Source organism: Lissotriton vulgaris, unplaced genomic scaffold (assembly GCF_964263255.1).
Source record: "Lissotriton vulgaris unplaced genomic scaffold, aLisVul1.2 SCAFFOLD_467, whole genome shotgun sequence".
In the NCBI taxonomy this organism is placed as follows: domain Eukaryota; kingdom Metazoa; phylum Chordata; class Amphibia; order Caudata; family Salamandridae; genus Lissotriton; species Lissotriton vulgaris.
In genome coordinates, this window is record NW_028253837.1 from 171,467 (window position 1) to 192,782 (window position 21,316).

At 42.4% G+C, this 21,316-nt stretch overlaps 1 protein-coding gene across 5 annotated transcripts in view; it reads right to left on the bottom strand.

Annotated features, from left to right (window-relative positions):
• Nucleotides 1–21,316, bottom strand: part of LOC147660729 (interleukin-1 receptor type 1-like) — a 158,059-nt gene that overhangs the window by 100,771 nt on the left and 35,972 nt on the right. For all 5 annotated transcript variants that reach the window (XM_086951501.1, XM_086951505.1, XM_086951504.1 and 2 more), the window contains 3 exons: nucleotides 15,228–15,483; nucleotides 3,585–3,768; nucleotides 2,108–2,276 (listed from right to left, as the gene is read on the bottom strand). In XM_086951501.1, coding sequence (XP_086807627.1) covers nucleotides 2,108–2,276; nucleotides 3,585–3,768; nucleotides 15,228–15,483 — 609 coding nt within the window. The remainder of the gene's footprint in view (nucleotides 1–2,107; nucleotides 2,277–3,584; nucleotides 3,769–15,227; nucleotides 15,484–21,316) is intronic.

Genomic DNA, 21,316 nt, shown 5'->3' on the forward strand with positions numbered 1-21,316 from the left:
AGAACAGTGCCTTCGTTTGTCACCTAAATCCATGGCACCAAAAATTCCACGACGCATGGATTCCACCCAGTCCCTTGGAAAAGTGAATATTTTATCAAATCAACTCCCCTGAATACTCCATTGTCGATCATTCAAAATGGTACCAAAGAACTGGACGCTCTACAATTTTTGCGGTACGACATTTACTGTTCTCAGGACAACCCCAAACAAGCATTGGCAAAGCTAATCGGTCTTATGAGAGCAACTGTCTTTGGCAATGTTTTCTAGCCATTCTGTACAGCAGCACAGATGCTTTGCAGCGGGGTGAAAACCAATTTAGCATGTGTTATGACACAGCCAGGGCGAATGTATGTTTTATTAAGAGAATGCATCATAGTCCTTTTTTATCCATGCTGCACAGCAGCCACACTGCTATACAACATGGCTACAAATCATTTCCTAAGTCAGCAATGCCCATGCTGCGCAGAATGAGCAAAAAGCAATGTCAGAGCCAATAGTCTCAATAGTGAGACCTATTGGTTTTGCCAATGCTTGTTAGGCACCGCACCCCTGTGGTTCGAAGCATATCTGTTAATCTCTCAATAAAGGGAAAAGAAAGAAATGTGTAATCCTATCATAAATAAAGCAATTGCACCCATGTCTTAGTGAAAATACATTTGGAAGGACATAACATCTGGTGTCACAATGTTATGTTAACAGATATCTGTTTTCACAAAAAAACATCCATTTCAAAGGAGAAAATGGATTCTTTGAAGTGTGTGTGTGTGTGTGGCATAGTAAAACAGTGAAAATGGGAGGACATTCTATAAGGATGAGAATTAAAAAATAAAAGCAGTGCCTCAATCACAACTCTATCGGTGGAAGGACAACAATGATGCTGAAACAATCTGTTCTTTTGCTTGGAGCATGTACCAGTATCGACATGGAAGCCATCACGTGCTGGCCAATGAGTAGGCAACAAATAAGAGTGACAATGAAGCCAACAAATGGTAAGTAACGGGCAAGCTGCAAGCCCCTTACTGCATACAATATCTCTCGCAAAACAGAGCGCTTGACTGTCACAAGTGAGACTTAAAACTGTGGTCTCCAAGACTAGTGACAGCCACAGTAGGAACTCTGGTATCATGGAAGTCCTAGTGGGCCGGCCGTCTGTGCTGTAGGCACAACTGCAACTTCCAGCAACTCAATTAGGGCTACAAGCAGACACTTTCTATTATCATGAACACTGCATCTGCGCCAAATGGGAGGACCATGTACCGACACTACCGCATCTCACTGCACAGCAAACCAGAGAACCCACCAGCCGATATAAAGAAAAGCATGTGCTTTAGATCATAATATGCTTTAGATTACCTAACTACCTAAGCACACATGAACACACCATGTAAAGGAGAAATGTTTGCATCAAAATCTTGGTTATGATCTGTGAATCCAGTCTTTAAGGAAAAGTGGGTCAAATGTGCTAGTCCAAACATTAAGCACTCTAACTTTTTTGCATATTGATAAACCATGGTACCTTGGTTCCCAAGCCTGTGAATGAAGTGCAAATAAATACACTTATTTCACTATGCCATTTTGAAGATATTCCTATCCTGTACAAAGTTCTTTTCACCCATATAGACATGTTCCACGATACAATACTGAAATACGTACTAACTGTAACTTCGAACTAAGGCAACCTTCACCAACAACGGCCATAATAGTGAAAATTGGCTTACTTGCTCCCTTTAGTCTGTCTGCAACATAGACATCAGTTTTAATTTCATCTGTGCTCTGCAACCCAAATGTATCATCCATAATTCTTCCACAAACTTCCCATGTCTTCTCCTGCAGACATCCTTTCACAATTTTCCTAATATCACATTCATCGGCATAAAAAAGCCATGGTACATTGTTATCACAGGAACGTTCATGCACTTAAACACTTCCCATGCTACTTTGTCCCTCTGCTGTCTATGTTAAAATCGGACCACAATTAGCTAAACAATCTGAAGGACAAGCTTGACGACCCAATCAATATGCAAGCTGATTTTCCTATATACATTGTAAGTGCTACATAATCAGTGTTTGGTTATGTCATTAGAAGAGACATGTAAAATGCATTTACCTTTAACTTCCACTTCAATAGCCCGAGAGACGTTAAACAGCTCCCCATTATGGTAATGTGATATACTGCATGCATAATTTCCTTCATCTGCCGTAGTCACATTTTCTATTTGAAGCGAAAAGCCAAAAGGTTTAATTCCTTTGCCGTCAATATTCAAAGGATGACATTCCTAAACAAAAACATAATTATTTTACATGATTTTACCAAAGACCAGGCTATGAAGACACATTTGAGGTAACATTGCTTATGGAAGTAAACCGGTAATAGAAATCATATGGTGCAGTAAAAGATGTTCAAGACACTACAAAGATACAGTGGTAACGAGTGTAAAAACAACTAAGATGTTCCATGCATACACCATATTGGAGAAAAAAGTGCAAGTCTCTCAACTGCTAAAAGATTAGCATATCTACATTAAACCTCAGAGGACTACTTAGTTTATTCAATACAGGATCTATCCAAAGTGGAGTGAATCCTGGTGATGTGGATCATCGGGCATAATTCAGACCAGTAACATCTAGCAAGGAAGAAGCGAGCAAATCGACACAGGATGGGGCCATTCAGATCGTTCTACCTAATGGTAAGTTTATAGTCTTTTTTCCCAAGTGATGAAATTATTTTCAATGTAGTATTTTACGGTCAATAAAATAGTGAAGCATTCCATGCCACCAAAGATTAGAGCGCACAGGCAGGCAGCTGAGTTTTCTTTATATTTTATAAAATCAAGCAATTTCTCGAGTGGAAGAAATAATCAGAGGCTTAATTAATATTAAGAGACTTCTTGTGACAAGAGGCCTCACTCAGTGAGTTAATATATCAGATTAAAAGATCTGTGTGTAACCTGTAGTTCAAAAGGTCAAATTCCAGCAGACGGATTCATTGTTCCTGCATTGATAAGAGAACTAATGAACTGATTGTGATAGCTGGTAATACAGAGGTTGGATAGGGAAGGAGTTAAGGTACATTTAAAACCATATTGTTAGTATTTATCATTCCCCATTAAAATTTCAATGTCTTTCATAATCAGTGTGACTATGTGAAAATAGCCTTTGGAGGGCTTATGGGGCATACAATTTTGAGCATAGATCCTTCATTCTGCATACATTGGTAAACATGTAGGTATACATGCAGTTATCAATTAAAAGTCCACATATTGTAAGATTATGTTCATCATTGTGTTTAGGACAATGGCAGTTAGGAATGTAAATATGAATCTTAAAAAGTATCTAGCCTATCAACAAGAATTAGGCAATTTACAGTTGACAAATTAAAATACAGCCAACAGCTTTTATCACCTACATATTCAGATAGTGTGTCAGAAAACTTAATGTGCCTAGAATACAAATTCTCACATATCATATGGTAGGTTTGCAAGTTAAAAGTAGGAATACCAACAATCCAATGATTGTGCAGCGTCTAGATTCGTTTCAGTAAAAACTGACATTCATAGATTTGGATGCAAAATCTTAACATTTACCTTTAACCACACAACATGGGCCTGTTCTGGTGTTATAAAATGTTCAAGGCCTGGACAATTTATCCTATCGTTGCCTTGGGCAAACAGTTGTTGCCTGAACATTGTAGTAGGATTATAACAAGAGCCTTCCAAGTTCTTGTAGACAATTAGCTCAACCTGCTTTGTCCAGCAATTTGTTGAATTCCTGTAATAAAATAAAAGAACAGAAATTAAGGTCACTAAAAAAGTTAGGTTACTTAAAGAGTTTACTCAAGTCTTTTATGGCTGAGCTTTTGCATATAATCAAACTGTATAGAAAAGAAACTGGGCTGAGAATTTGTCCAGAGCTTCCAATTGTGTGTTTATGGTTTGAAAAGCACGGTTTCTTTTTGAAATTATAGCAGCTGATTTTTCCGTTTTACAGCATGGGCTAACAATTTCCTACACGGTTTGGCACAATTGCTTCATAGTAGTGTACACTGCCATTTCATTTGAAAGACCCTGCCCCCACCACTTCTGAGTTATGCTGTTGTGTTTGTGCTATTGGATACCATATGAGCATTCATTTGCCTGCCTGGTGAATGTGGAGACAATGTCATTCAGCGAGAAGCAAGACACCCTATTGGGTCAGTTGGTGTCACTCGTTTTGCTGACTAGGTGGAGGTTACAAATTACTTCTAGCCTCACCACTTTCAGAAGTCTCAGGCCACCACTGCCCTAGCCTTTGATGTTTGAAAAGCAGCACAGGTAATGGGAAAGCCAATTGGTCTAGTTTTGCCAAAGTTGACAAATGGCATAATCGGCTTTTCAAATGCCTGATCGGCCACCTTAAGAGTAGAAAATCTTGTTTTTCATACTTTCAAGATGGCCAACATGTTGCAAGATGCAACATTATTTTGATTGTCACGGCAATGCACATGATGCAATTCACTTTGTGTCACACAAGAAGGCACCCATTTTCAGGTACAAAATACAATGTTTTTTCATACTTTTAACATGGTCAGTTACTGATATTGGCACTGCCAATGACAGGGAATTTAAAAGCTTCTTGCATTGGCGAAGCCATAGCAGCTACCACCATGCGAAGAAACGGCAAAGGATAGTGGAGCAGGGCAACATCTAGGGCATCACCATAGCAGCATTCAGCACTTGTGGCTCTGCTGAGGAGCGAGTGAGCTTTGAAGAGCAAGATATAGATTCCAATGAATAGCTAAACATTTAATGAAAAGAAAAAAAAAGTTCTATTATGTAAACAGTTAAAGCATACACCAAGCTAGGTAAAAATCAAAAAACTATATTTCAGGGGAGGGAATACAATAGAATAAATAAGAAAGCCAAACATAATTAACAGGGAACCGACATTGGAAAAAAAAAGTAATCCGATAATGAGCAAGGGCTGAAACGGTGTAGTTCTGCATACACATACAATGTTGTATGGACAGTTGGTGCGGTCTGTAGCAAGATCTTTAAAAGGACGTATTCGCACATAGGCTGTATAGGCAAGACAGGCGAAACCGGCTAATGTCGAGCTGGGGCAACAAAGGAGTTGTGCCAAGTGGTGCAGACACAAGCGAGTTTGCAGATTTCAATGTTTTATCAGGGAGTCCTAATGATGTTTGAGAAGAAACTGATTGAAACTGCCGGCTCCTGTCCGTAGCACGAGCAGCTGAATGTGAGACTGAGTGGGTTCTAAACATTCTACTGAAAAATTCTGAGGAGTCCACAGCCAAATCTTCTACAGCCCCTGGGCCTCTTAGCCTTCTAGGGTATGATTAAGGGTACGGGTGATTGTGGTCCGGATCCCCAAGGGCCAAATCTGAATAAAAACCCAAGGAAGCAGAAGGGGAGGAGGGGGGTGGGGGGCAGCAGCCTTGCTGCTTCCAAAGATATTTTGACAGAGATACCAAAACATATAGCTTAGTAAAGAGAAGGGAAAGGAACACAAATCAAGGGGGTTAACCAAGGTGATCATTTTAAATTACTGGCTACTGTGGTAATAAGAGGGTCAGGATAGTGTGCTTCTTCGGGTCAAGCGAGAAAGTTAGGCACGAGTCGTAGTAGAGGAATTAGTACATTTCTCAAAGCTGTGCATGAAAAATATTAGTATACGTGTCTTAATATGGCTTTTTGCCAAATAAATCATTTTGATTAATAGTATAAGTGAAGATTCAAGAATGCAGAAAGGGTGGAGCAAAATTCCACACAAGTACATGCCAACAGCAATAGCTTTTCTGAAATGTCCCGCAGTTTGAGTTTACCGCCCCACTCTCCTCCTAATTGTTCAGCAGACTTGCCAATGAATCAGCAGCTGAATCTGCTCATGTAGATCAATCTCCTCCACAACTGTCAACCACTGCACCTTCAAATTTTGGATCTGGGTACCCGAAAATAAACTGTAGCTTTAGAGAGATCCATTCCCTGGACTCAATGCTGTTGGGTGCAAGGTAAAAAGTTTCAAGTTACCTATAGAAGCTACAGTTATCCCTTTGTTGGTGTCCACAATTCTGGCAGGGAATAGCTTTAATACCACAGCAAACATCGAAGAGAAATGGCCACTTATGGGCATGTAAGAACTTCAATGACGGTTGTATCCAATCCAAATATTAATGGTATTCTGCAAATAGCAGTAAGCCACCAAAAGTATCTGAAAGCCCTATTCAGGAAATTATTAAAGCTCTGTGAAACACCATGATGTGTTGACATGGGGTCTCAGAGTAAAGCCTCTTTTAATAAATACCAAGCTTGCCCCATCTTTGTAGAGTTAAACACCTTGAATACTTGAATATTTCAGGATCAACTCGGGCCCCCCCATATTATTTAGATGGTGACCAGGGTTGAAAAATACATACATTCGCGGATAAAGTTTGTTCATGAGCAGCGCCTTCCCTACCATTTACAATGTTTATACACTGTTCCAAGATGGCCGCTGCTGACATATGACTCCCGCGTTCGAATGGAGAGTTATTACCATCTAAAACTAATACCACTATGTAACTGGTGTAGTACGCGGGCATCAGAAATTGTGAGTTTTCTATTCTATTTTTTTGGGCACATAAAATTATTAACAATGTGATAATTGCCCGACATCTGAAATTCTACGCGATATTATCGCTACACCCTCACAATATATCCCCTTCATTGTTTTAAATAACAGGTTTTTGAATTGGCTAAGCCCGAAGAAATTCCGTGAGAAGGCACAATTTGCTACATAAAATAGGGATTTTCTATGGAATCGGGACAGTCTACAAATGGCCGCGATAGTCACCTGACTCCCTCAGCCAATCAGAGCCCCCGAAAATCGGCACTCTAGAATCTAAATAGATCGGTGCAACACTCGCCCGGCGTTTGAGTGCTGAGAAGACGCCGAACGACTATTCTCCACCGGTAACCCCTTGTGGGACCTACTTGGTCGTTTTTATGTATAACAAACAAGGTGTAAGGATGTTCTTTGAGTAGATAACCGTTGTTTGTTTGGCGCTTTCTTCTAGTAACTGTACTGAAGGGAGATAGGATTACGCTCATCAATGGGGGCTGTTTTCCTGGTTTTAAGTTCCTCTTGGCTGGTATGAGAGGCAAGGCTGCCTGAAGGGTAATTATTATATAAAACAGCATGGCTGTTTGACAGTGCATAATGATCTATATGTAGATTATAAAGGTGGACATCAGGTAACCTCTTTTATGTTTGTTTATATTACAGCACTCAAAGCGCAGTGGCATTTAATTGAGTTGCCCTGAGGAAATTGCCCGATATAAACCAAGGCAATGAAACATGTCGGCTGTAAGTAGGGTGTGAATCGATAGGTAGTATTCACATTCTCCTTTTTTATGTTTATGTGTTTACTGTTTGCAACAAAGAAAGGAACATGAGTAAAGTTTATTATCCTGGTTGCACGGTAACTTGTATGTTAAATGTTTAATGTTGTAAGTTTGTGTCACATAAGTTGTGTCCACTGCACCACTCACTGTCCTTTTACTTTGGGTTTGAGACACGTTTACGTTAAAGCTTGATGGCACCAATGATGAGAACAGGGCCATCCTGGTGAGTACCAGCCAGGGGTCCCATTGGTGGTGCGCCCATGAGGTGCCATCTCGCTCTTCACACATTTTTTCTGTTGTCTTCCAAGGTGATTGTTGGTCTTGTGCTGTCTTAATTGTGTAGATCAGAGCCAGGTTGCTTTTTATAAGGGCAATAGACAGACATCTTGATAATCTCTAGACTATGAGATATCCTGGGGTGATTAATGCTTAACCAGTGATGTCTACAGATCAATAGACAAGTATTGCCGCGAAAACTAGGTCTTGTATTGTTTGATGACTTACTGAGTGGAGGGCGTCCTAGTTTTGTCTTTCCCTCTAGACTCCTATTTTGTTTAGGTCTACTTACTATGCAACAATGGAGTGGATAAATAAGCACATAAGCTACAGAGCATACACAGAGATCCTTTTAAAATGGTACACAAAACTAAAGGGGCTATGGAAGACACTGGTAAACTTTGTATCTTACGCTGTGTAAGAACAGATCTTAGCAGCAGTCCTAAATTCAAAAAGAGCACAGAGGTTACGTTTTTTATTTTTGATATGGTTCAATGTCTCTTGGGTCATGGTTTATAGACTTGTAAGCTATGTTAAAGAAAAGATTAGGAAATCTAGCTGGAGCTAGATTTAACAAACGAGAAAGACTTATTCTAGCCTCCCCACTTAAACAACAAGCATTTACAATGCAATGGTTTCGCCTTTTGAAAAGTTTGAGCTATTGGCATTGTAAATGACAACATTTGTATTTATGTGTTGGTTTTGAAAACAGATAAATAAATGGCATTGTCATTTACAATGCCAATAGTTTAATCTCTGGCAATTGCCACACAAAAACACAGAGACCCACACACACACACAGACACACACACAGAGCCACGCACACCCACCCAGAGCCACACACACCCACCCAGAGCCACACACACCCACCCAGAGCCACACACACCCACCCAGAGCCACACACACCCACCCAGAGCCACACCCACCCACCCAGAGCCACACACACCCACCCAGAGCCACACACATCCACCCAGAGCCACACACATCCACCCAAAGCCCCACACATCCACCCAAAGCCCCACACATCCACCCAAAGCCCCACACACCCACCCAAAGCCCCACACAACCACCCAAAGCCCCACACATCCACCCAAAGCCCCACACACCCACCCAAAGCCCCACACACCCACCCAAAGCCCCACACACCCACCCAAAGCCCCACACACCCACCCAAAGCCCCACACACACTCGGGAGAGCAAGCACAGCGAGGGGGCAGGGAAGCAAGCACAGCGAGGGGGCAGGGAAGCAAGCACAGCGAGGGGGCAAGGAAGCAAGCACAGCGAGGGGGCAGGAAGCAAGCACAGCGAGGGGGCAGGAAGCAAGCACAGCGAGGGGGCAAGGAAGCAAGCACAGCGAGGGGGCAAGGAAGCAAGCACAGCGAGGGGGCAGGGAAGCAAGCACAGCAGTTGCAAGACCTATTTCTTTCTAAATGCTTGTTTCTATATTAAAATACAGATGAACCAACTGGGGCGACATATCCTTTCAAATTTAAAGTGCTCTGCTGTGGGATTCCCTAGCTATACTAACTACTGCCAAGGCCAATATGCCTGCCATCAGATGCTTTTACAATTTAATTTTTGTGTAAACATAAGCAATATACAAAAACAAAAAATATATATACACAAAATTAGCAATGTAGCCTTGGAACCCATGCACAAAACCTCAGAGCACTTTTTCAGCCGGCTGTGCAAATGACCAAATAAAATGCCTTCTATCACAATGTCAGACAGCAAATTAATAAAGTTGGCGGACCCACTGCCCCGTGCTGTGTGTGTTGTGGTGGGTGAAAGAAACATACGAACGAAACTTTAACAGACTAATTGGTGAAGAGGGATAATATAAGACCCAAGCAAGTATGTAGAATTGTAATATTTTGGGGGGGGGGAAACATGAGTCTGGCAAAACACAAAGATGTCTTAAGGTCAGACCTAAAGAAAGACCGATAGATAGATATTCTGACAAAATAAAGGGCTGGCTACTTAATGGCTATAGCATAACCTGGCACTTATCCTTCAGAGCCCGTTTGAATTTACCATGATAGCCATAACCCTTGCCCGGGGCCCTCTCCAAGAAAGTTGGCACATCCAACCAGTTCAAGCACTGTGCCCCAAAGTCAGTCACATTGACAAAGTCACCCACAGAGTTGCCCTGGCCCTTGCCCTTTGTGCAACCGGTGTATGGGGTGGATGGTGGCAGAGGACGGTGAGGATGGGGATGCAGGGGCTGGTGACGTGAGGGGAGGCCCTGGTTAGAGAGTTGCTGGTGGGCAGGGGCACCAGCTGTTTTGTCAAAGCAGCCCCCCTCCAGGGATGGCCCCCAGCACCAGAGCAACGATGAAGCTGGGAATTGTCATGCTGCCCGTGCCCTGGGTCCGCTTCCATGTCCCACTCCGGTCTCGTCCCCGGGTGTAGTGTGGGGGTAGGCGGGGCTGCACTTCCCACTGTCCCCGTGCAGCCTATTCCATATTCATGCGGGAGGGACTCCCTCTGCACGCGCAGGGCTCAGCGAGGCTGACGAGGAGATACCAACCCACCCACGGGGAAGGTGGGGCTTGGGGGGAGAGGGGAGGGCGCAGGAGGGGATGGTGGAGGAGCAGTCAGTAAGCTGGCAAGGTGTGCGTCTGCACTGCTAGAGGCTAACAGCTGTGTAGGAGGTGGCTGGAGGGCACGTAGAAGTCACGGCAGACCATTTCAGTACGATTTTTAAAAGTACCGCGACCCCATAAAAAGTATTACTTAGTTCCTCCTCTGCTTTTCCCACTTACCGATATTTTGCAATGTTGGGCTGATTGCTTTTTATCCATTCCCTCCCATTTAGTAGCTGCTAAAATGCGGGTCGCTTAGAAATACATTGAGAATAACCAGTTAATGCGTTACAAGCACAGGGCGAGAGAGAGAGAAGGGCGAGGAGAAGGGAAAGAGAGGGACAAGCAAGCGTGCCATGATGTATGACCTCTTCTGTCAGCCTTGGCTTTTTACATAACAATGTTTGGCGTTTCTGTGCTTGCTTATTTGTCGCCCCCATTGATAAAGCTTTGGGCGCTTATCCATAATAACGTACGGATGAAAAACTTCACAAGAAGAGTGCCACTTCACCCTTACAGATTTAAAACTTGATGAAACCACAGACTGGGAGACGTGGGTCTTTTCGAAAAGACTTGGTGAACGGTTAAAGAAATAAACACGTAACTACGCCCCATTTTTCTCCTATTAACATATATTTCTAAAGAGATCTTTCAGCTGATTCGCGTGCTCCGAGGCGCGTGGGAGGTTTTCCAGGTACACAAAATTGTTTAGGAAGTTTGTCCACTCAGTCTCACCTTACATTCCAAGAACTCAGCGCACAAACACATTATGGCCACCTCAAAAAATGCATTTGGGACAACTTTTGGAATTTGCTGCTGATTTGGAACGAGAACCTACAAAGCAGCATTCCTTCTAGGCAGGTGGCAGATATGCAAAATACTTCCTTGTCATGTGTAGCCCATATACCCCTTCTACCTATTCAGCAAGCAACACTTTGCATTCTGGGACTTGCAGTTTTGCAGTTCTCCTTCTACATAGGGACATCCAAGCCCCAACATGCAAAACTGTATTTGCGGTCGCGGAGTAAAAAATAAAATAAACCACAAGTCCCGGCATGGCTCGCACAGGAGATCAGTTTTGTGCAAAATTGGTATCAGGGGGAACAATACCTATTCTAGTGTTTAAAAGATAAAATGAAGAAAGATGCTGAATGAGCACCTCACCCTCTCATGGGCCAACCTTCCGGACATTTGCCCGTTTTTATGCAGTAATTCTAGATTCGTTGATTTAAATTAATGCCCCGAATGACGTGAAAGCCCAATGGGTCATACTTTTAAACACACACCCAGCAGATGCTCCGTTCGTGTCACATTTGAGCCCCGGAATGTCAACAGGTTGAAGTTGAAAAACAAAGTATGTTCTAATTGCGAGGGCGCAACGTATGACACCAGAGAGGCGACAAACTACAGCGTCAGACTCAGAAGCGAACAACACCCAACATGTTGGTCTTGCAGAATACATAAAGAAAAGATTGGCTGCTCGGTCCCCTGCATTGTTGACGGCCAGTCCTCATTGTCACTTCCAGTCAGACGTCGGTCACCTCGTGTCGTGACTTCACTCCTAGGCTCTCCGGGTTTTCTTGTGGTAGAAGTAACAAGAAGCCCTTTCTTTTTCGGTGAAGCGTAGTGCCGCCTTTCTTTCAGAGCCCCACAAATAAAAGCATTTGCCCCCCTCCCCCGCCCATATATATAACAAGCTCGGAAGGGGGGCAGGGACCGCACGTACCTCACAGAGCACATCCGAAGCTTTGTTTGAAAGACAGCTCTAACCCGAGTCTGGAAACCGGGCGAAGGGCTCATCTCCGGGGACGCAGGGACGGCAGGAAACCCTACCCGGACAGAAGGAGCGCAGGAATCCTTTTCTGAAGCGCTCGGGTCCGGGAGAGAGGATTTGGCCTTGCTCCCTGCAGCACTCCTCCGGCGGTCGCTTTGGGGCCGCGGGCGGGGTACCTCTGCTCCTGGGCTCTCCTAGATGCAGCAGGGCTCCCTCGCATCACGGGAGCCCTGCAAACCGGCCGCCAGGCTTCTTCTTTCTTCCCCCCGGGCTGCGGGGGCGGGCACTTCCGGCCAACCACTTCCGGGTCGCTGCGGGCAGCGCACCGGCCCTTCTCCTTAGGCAGGCAGGCGGGGGCTGATTTTATCGGGCAAATGCCGGGTGGGCACCGGTGGGCGAGGGGGGGCGTGGTCGAATGACGAAAATAAACCCAGGGGGCGGGAAAGGGGGGGAGGAGAGACGCAGAAGTGCCGGCAATGCCGGAACAGACTCGGGGGCGTTCCAGGCTTTCGGCTGACGTCGCGTGACGTCGGCAAAAGCCAAAGAATGTCGGGAACGCCCCCGTGTCTGGTCCGGCATTGACGGACGCCTCTCTGTTCCAATGGCTAGCCTCCATTTATGGAGCTAGCCAATGAAGCAGAGGGGCGTGTTCCAGAGTCACTACTGCAATCAAGAGATTTCTCTGGAGGCGGAGCCTAACGGCTCCGTTCCCCAGCAAAACCTAAAAAGTATTTGGAAAACTCAAGCAGAAAGAGGCAGGATATAGAATTAGGTTGCATGATATGTTGCCGAAGATGGGCAATCAGTAAAATGCAGCATTTTCAATACAGTATAACACGGCGTGTTCGTTTAGCCTGAAAATCCAAGGTAGATAAATCCATAAGAATTATTAACTAGTGAAACATCCAGTAACTGGAGAAGTGTTCCGTAGGAAGCATCTCTTTGGAAGTTGGCAGAGATCAACTAAGATAGAACGGATATCTGGTAATTTTGAAGAGGTATCAAATAGAGCTAGGCTGTCTTGGAAGAAACTCAGAAGGTAATTAAGGAAGGCTGGGCAAAGATTGCAAGATCATCAAATGTGTTCAGCACTTAAAAGTTATGATGGGATTATATATTAAAGGAAGTTTTTCTTTTTACGATCTGTGCCCCAAGTATTCTAAAAACTATTGGTTACAGATTTTGAAGAAGCTTCCAAAATGTGGTTTTAAAAAGACTTGTGGATTATGTATTATGGAAAATGGCAACCAAGTTGGGATTCTCCAGACATGTTTGAAAGATTAAAGGACAATTTATCTCTAATGCGGTGCATGCCTGTATATGAGTTTTTGGGGCAAAATGATCAACTCAGGTCATAGGAGCTCTTGCATAAAGTTATCTCTGGGAAACACCCCAGAGTTAAACATTTCCAAATAATCTTAAATCCTAAACTAAAACTAATTTCAAGACAATGTCAAGTCTTCTGTTCCCAGATGGCATGTATATTTTTGTTTGTAAGAAACAAAGATTCCTTCGAAAGAAACGTGGTTCAATGCTGATTGCACACAACAAATGGGAAGAATTAATTAATATGATTTTTAAACTTGTTCAGCCGGCTACACTAGGGAATAACACCTTTTTACGCTTCATGGGTTATTCACGGGTGTCCTAGACGCTTTCTAAATCTCAATTGTCAACTACCCAGAAGAAAACAATGATATTATGTTTGTATACTGTCCAGTTTTAGAACCCTTTTGGTGTAGCAGAACAATTGTGTCTAGTATCATATACAAAGAAACAAATGTAGGTGAAGCTATTGTACTTGTTTGAGGATCTACTTGATGCTCTTAAGACAAGATGTTTTATGAAAAGTGGACTATCTCCAGTGCTTCTGAAATATGAGAATAGTTTGATCAGGGATATACGTTAATTGGATGAAACCGAAGAGTCTGCTAGAAAGGAGCTAGTTGTAAGCTCTTCTCAAACACTGGTTGTATACAGAAACTTAAGTAACCATTCAAGAATTATATCCACACAAATGGCTTGTGAATATGTTGCAATGTGCTCCCTACAAAGAAGCAAATTGGGTTTCAGATGTGATTTCTTCCAACTCGTCAGGGGTAGTAAGCACTATATAAATGCAATAACAATTACAACAGCGGGCAAAGTGTGCAGGTCTGCCAACACTGTACGTCTAAGGCAGATACGAGGACCAAAAAAAGTTGAATAAAGCCTATATTAATGGCCAAATTGGCATGAATTACATAAAATCATGCAAGCACTGGAGCAAGATAGACAAGAGGATCAAACATTTATAGACAAGCGGTACAGACACAAACTACGGAGAAGTGGAAGCAAACCCACAGTGATAATCATCATCACTGACTTGAAAGGAAAGGCTAGTAAACCCTAGGGAGTTGGGAGGAGTCAGACCCTATGCCGAGGAGGCCTGACCACAGTTTTTCTGTTGTCAAGCAGGATTTTCCTTTCCCATTAATCTGTCCTCTCCTGGGGACGGGCAAGGCTGTTATCTCTAAGGGAATCAGATACAGTCAGGCCTGACGCCGAGAGGCCTACTCTCAACATGCACTATTCCTAGTAATCTCTCTCCTTCCCGAAAGCCTGCAGATGCAGTCATCCCCACAAATCTACTCTCCAGGTGAAGAGGATAAATTAGGGTTAGGGTAAGGAGCTTAGCTCTGTGGTGTGGGCTATACATATTGAAATCCCTGGCTCTAGTGGGATTTCCAACATGGGATGGGGGCTACTAGAAGGTCTACCTCCAAAATGCCTCTCAGGGAGCAGAACCGCTGAGGAAAGACATATGTAGTTGGGGAGTCACGGCCCTATCCTAAGTACACTCCTGCCATTTCACTTCCCTGGTTGTCAAATTAGTTGGATTCCTGGTGGAGGTTGCAGTCTGCCATAATTCCAGAGCAGAAATAGATTCAGAAGTCTATGGAGCAACATTACAGCACCCAGAGCAGTCACTGAATGAACATATTTTCACATCCAGCAACAGTATTAACCAGATTGGTCATGAATATGATGAGCAATCCCACAGGGGGCTATCAGGAGCGCATCTACTACACGTATGGGGAGACTGTTAGGGGAGCTACTGGTGATGTCACATACTTAGCACTACAGAGGTAGAAGTAAAGGAAGCACTAGTGACATTCATACATTGATGCACCTAATGATTTACCCAACACATCAATAATCACCCACACTTACCTTTTCACACATGCATACAATCCAGCATCCTCTGACTTTGCAGGGAAAAATGCAACTGTCTTCTCCACCACATAAATCCTAGAAAGACGGTCTGTAGTTATAGATATATTGCTATCTTTCTTGAACCAGGTAAAGTTGTAGGCCACAGCATCATCCTCAGAATTCAGCAAGCTACATTGAGGGCAGTCCAAAAAAACTGGCTCGCCTTCCAACACGTATGTTCGATCAAACTCAATGCCACAGTCTTCACATTGCTCTACACATAAAAGAGAAACAAGTGTTATAAAAAAGCATCAAACAGATGTAGGAAGTTAAAAGTAAACTCATCACACCCGCAAGCTCTCACATGCATCACTTTCACAACAGCAATAAACATTGCTGAATTGTCAGAGCCTTTAGTAGTGAGAGGTTGTACAATGTTAATTATTTTTATGTAACATTCTGTGTGCTTGATAGCAACCATACAAATGTCATAATTCAACAGAGGGGTACACTATTACACAGAAGTAGAAATACTAAGTAATCATTAACAAAGGCAAGCGGTCTGATTTTAGGTGTTAAAAAACATTTAACATTTGTAGAGATTTGAGAAAGGATGGATGTTTGAGTATTGATGACTATGCAGATGTTTAAACAGAAGTGCTAAAAGAAGGACGAATGAGTGATATTTCTAGAGGTGACGAACTAGAATCAGTATGGATGGAAAGATTAGTGTGAGAACTTTCCATCACCCTTATGTTACCTCCAGTCCCAGGCACACACTAGGTGTAGTGGCATAACAATGACGGGAGGCCCTAGTACGAGTAAAGAGCATAGGGCCCGTGCCCAGGTTAATACAGTACAGCAATAATCCAGATTTAGTGGGCCCCTTTAGGCATCCGTGCCCTGGTGCCATTGCACCGGCTTCACTATTGATAGCTACCCCTCTGACTAAGGGCAAGGGGAGCCAAGGAGGAGTGCACTATAATAAGACACCCCCACTCTCCTATGGCAGTAACTGACGGCACTTCATTTAACCTTCTGTAAAACAAACTACATGTAATTGCTCCTCATCTGGCTGCAATTATCGTTCTTTATGTAGGGATTACGGACTATAAAAACAATTACAAAAACAAATGTTTATTTAAAGTTTGTGCTGGCAGATACGGACCATGGATTGGCATCGAGGCTTTAAAGCCCTGTGTTTTCAGGGCTCAAAAAATCATAAAAATGTACTAGACCTGCAGGTCTATTAACTTTGATAATCTGCTCAACCTAACTGCAATGTACTTGACCCGAGAACGGGTCTCAAATTGTGTGATCCTAGGCAAATATTTTGTTTTATGGAGTCGCCTTTTTCTTTATTATCACATGAGAGCACCTTCAAATATGAAAGTTCGCTATTTCTGCTGTACAAAAAAACTTTATTTACTAGAATAAAATGCTTGCTCCATGTAGAACAAGAATTGAGCCATATATAGGGAACACATGATCCATGGCTTGCCTCTTAGTTCACTAATAGCATTTTCATCTGGGCAGCAGCAGTAATAATTTCCAGTTCATGTTTAAAAACGTACTTTTCATTAATATATTACAAAAGCATGATGTGGTAGTGCACGGTCATATACAGATAGCATATTTTCCATTGAAATGGTCACAAAATATTCCCGCTAATGGGTAGTTTTACTGATAATTGCGCATAATCAATATTTGGAAATTGGGTTTTAGCAAAAATATTTAACATTTGCCCATCAAGTAGTGTTCTAATGGGTCTTCATAACTAGTGAAATCTATTTGAAATGTTTGAACAGTTCACTTAGCTATTTCAGTGTTGTGTTAGGAAAAAAAGTCTGACATCTTACAGTCTTTCATTTAACATGCTTTGCACAGTTCAATTGTCACACAGTTCATTTTACAAAATCCTCTACCTTCAGTCACAGAAAGAGAAATAAATGTAAGAAGACACACTGACTTTTGATCTTGGTCTCTGAAAGAAAGCATATGTGACAAGATAACAAGATTTAAAGGCATTTGTATTGCTCTTTCACTTTGTGGACAATAAAGATGCCTTTAAATTGTGTCATCGTGTCACATTTGCTCTGCTTTCAAAGGCAGAGGTGAAAAGTCAGTTTATCTTCCTACATTTACTTTTTGTAATGTGACTGAAGTTAGGGGATTTTTTAAATCGCCAGAAAAAGCAAGTAGTCCCTAAAATAGCTCATCCTCAATAAATCTTGCTCGACAATGCCAGTGGGAGAGGATTTTTCCAAGCCTTGGTTTTGGCAATTAGTTTTAAATTGAGTTCAACAGCCAAACGTCTCCATGGACCCCAGCACCAAAACCAGCCCCATGCACAGCAAAACAATACCCACCCTTCCAGCTCAAAGGGAAATGCTTAGTGCCCAACAAGGCCAGTCTGGGCCAGCTAAATGGGGCTGGGTTTTACAAAAGTAACTAAGCCCTAAACAAGAAGTATGACATTCTTGTTGTGAGTAAGAGTGTGGCTTGTAATTCTTAAATTAAGTCTTCCCCAACAAAAAACAACTGATATGAGCATTACACAAAATATCCAATTAACACTCTTAAAAGCACCCGTATTCTGGGCAATAGGAAATGTGGGGCTTAAAATGGCCACTGCTCGTTTTTCTGGTCCTTTCAGATTTGTTTCTGTACATGCTTGGAATTTTAGCCAGATTAATACACTTTTGTCCAATAAAGATGAAAATCCATATGCATGCAAAAACGACTAACTTTTGGCAAATAGGCACATAGCATGTGAGAGAAGAGCAGAGACACATTTACGGTTTCTAGAGGAGTATGGCATTTTTAGGTGGAGCCTGGCCAGCACATGTGCTGCTCTGAGAGGCATGCTGTAATCAGGCAGGGACTTGAAGCTCCTCCCACTCTCCGCTCATTTATTTCATTGTATTGTATCACTGTCCACTGTAAACTGTGGCTGGTCATTGGTCAATAGGCTTAGTAGTCCCTCCTTAGTATTGCCTGGTCTCATTTTGTAACCTACCAAGGCGACACCCAGTTACGCAAGTTGCTACTTGGTAGACTTTAATTAGAGCCTACGAGCACTATTTTCTCAAATAGGTTTGTCCTGCCTGCTGTTGCAGGGCACGCTGTCTGAAAACGTTTGAATTTTTTTTATAGCATGTACGCCGAACGCAATAGCAATGCAATAAGCCGCGCCCTTGCTAGAATTTAAGCTATTGGCATTGAAAATGACAATTCCTTTTACTCATCTGTTTTAATAACACATAAATAAGAATCATTGTCATTTACAATGCAGATAGCTCAAACTCTCATAAATGTGAGGCCTATTTCATTGCAAATGCTTGTGTTCATGTAATCTGTCAAACAACATCTGTCCGTACCAAAATACTAAAAAGGGTTGCATACACATTTGTGACACTGCCTCTGAATCAATTTTGGGGACCCCAAAGAGAAACGCAAGCAGGATGGCGTGAGTAAAATAGTTTTTTGTACAGATATGGCCAAGATTAAAAGGCACACACTGTTTGCCCAGGAAAGCAAACATTTAGGAAGTACAAAGCATTTTTAGGTCTCGCCTAGACATCATGTGTACTGACTCATCAAGACCTTTTGTTTCCCATTAGTGGACTCAGAGCACGCCCATTGCTTACTATTGGTTGGCTTCATTGTTACACTCATTGGCTTGCTTGATATTTGTAAGCCGCCTTAGGCTTTATTTCTGTTTTTCTGTCTATCCCTACCATGGAATACGGCCACATTATTTAGGTCATTCCACTGATCACCTATGTAGGTGCTCCTTTTTTTGTTTTTAAGCACTTTACTAGTCATTTTCAGCTGACTTCCTTCTGCATTTCACCTCCCTTTGTTGTCAATCTTCTAGCTATCACCTGCCGTCCCTCCATAGTTGTCCGAGTTGGTTGCCCCACACTCCCTCCTGCCATTGTGGTCAGCGTTGCTAGCCCCCCCAAAAGTCCTCCTCCATTGCCTATGTTGATTTCTCCCATCTGGACTCCCTCTTTCCACTGCTGCCATGTTGCCTACCCCATTTGTCTGTTGTTGACCATCTTGCCTGACCCACCTGCCCCCTCCTTTCATTGTTGTCAAAATTGTTTTGCACTCACCTATCCCCTCATTCTGTTGTTGCTGGTGTTGTTTGCCTCCACCTGCCACCCCTTTTATTGTTGCACATGTTGCTTGCCCCCAACTGCTCTTCTGGTCTCACACTAGAACATGGAGTGCATGTGGAGGAGCCTCCAACTGGAAAGATGCAGAGGCTGTTCTCTATCATCATGCAGGGTTAAGATTGTTTGTTTTCAAAGCATGTTTGGAAGCCGTAAAAGGATTTTGATCAGTAAAAGGAGAACTTTTAAGGAACTCTGGGTTGCTAGTTTGAGGAAGATTTTGATTAAGTCATCAAATTGGTTGGTAATCTCCTAAATTACCTCAAGGCCCTGCATAGTGCTCTATAATCCCTGCTTAATAAATAAATTAACTTAAATCAATACGTAAGTAACCCTTACAATCTGCGGTACAATTCACATTTTGCAATATGTTTCTCTCTCATCAAGAGCATAAGGGGTGGTATGGAAGGAGCTTGCCAGCATTGAGAGGAAAGGAAGTAATCTGGAGAAATTGCAATCCCACAATCTATCACAGATGGGGCTTCTAATTCACACAAGTACTGGGTGAGAAAATAACACTGACGGGGACTAAAATATTATACTTTGTCAGCAGCATCAAAGGAGGCCATCAAACAATCAAGGGAACTATTTAACATCTGTATACATTCCAACTTGAGTTCTTATTTTATAAAGTCCATGTACTACAAAAGAACACTGTGGAAACTAGCTTTGTTTCGTTGAATTTAAAACTAAAAAAATGAAGTAGATGAACAATGAGAATCAGTTATCTTGTTCACTTCCCATTCCACACACCATTCATTCGGCCCTCAATGGACTCTTCATTTTCCTCTTTCAGTCTCCAAGAGGATGTAAATGAGGTGAGGAAGCTGGCAGACAAATCAAAACGTCAAGCATTATGGAGGAGCCTGCTTCATGAATCAAATATTGTTCCAACAACTTGGCTCTAACATTGTAAACATCATCAATGCATCCATAATAACGTGGTAGTCCAGGTTGTTTCAAACGTGCTCCTCTAAAAGGTAGCAATAGAGAGCCCAAAAGTCCAAGTTAAATGCGGCCGATCTAGAATTTTTGAATCTAAACAAAATCATGGATAAGAAGTCATAATACAGTTTCAGGAACATGTGGAACAACAATACATGGATCACAATAATGGCCAATCAGGATTCAAACCCATGGGAGAGATGACAACTTCAGTAGCATTCACCAGTGAGAATCTTTTCACCCTAGACACAGACCGTAATGAAGCACTGATTCTACTGGACCTATAGGCAACATGTACATTATAGATAGACCATATCATCAAGCTAAAAACAACAGAGTAGACCTGAACCGCAGATACATCCTTACAATGGATAATATTGTTCCTCTGCAATGGAAATCAACTAAATGCAATAGTGTGTTTATTAAGTTCACAAATAGTAATATTTATGAGGTGTGCCTTGGCATTAACATCATTAGTGTTACTTTTCTATTTGTCCCTCCTATGCTGTCTTTACTAATAAAGCCCCACCATTAAAATATCAGATCTGTTCAAACATTAGTGACTGCCACATCTACTAGGAGAAATGAATAAAACAGCATCACAGAATTTATTAGGAAATGTCAGTCAATAGAACTTTGACACCTACATTTCTATGCACCACGTTCAAAATATCCTGGAAAATGGCCTAGGACAGATGCAGAAATGGACTATGCACTCTACGTCAACACAAATTGATGTCCAGTCAACAACAACCATTTGCTAACCAAAGTACAAAAGGATAAAACACAGTGGCATATCCTTGGTAGTGCAAGGCCTAAAGCATTAAACACATGGCCGGCTAAGAGGGCATAGTTGAACTATTAAATATTTAGGAAGCTGCATAATAAATGTTCAATCATTAACTGAAAGCTGAAATACAACGACAAAGTAACAACTGCCATTGTCAGATGGCTGGATTCACTAACAGTCACAAACTGTGC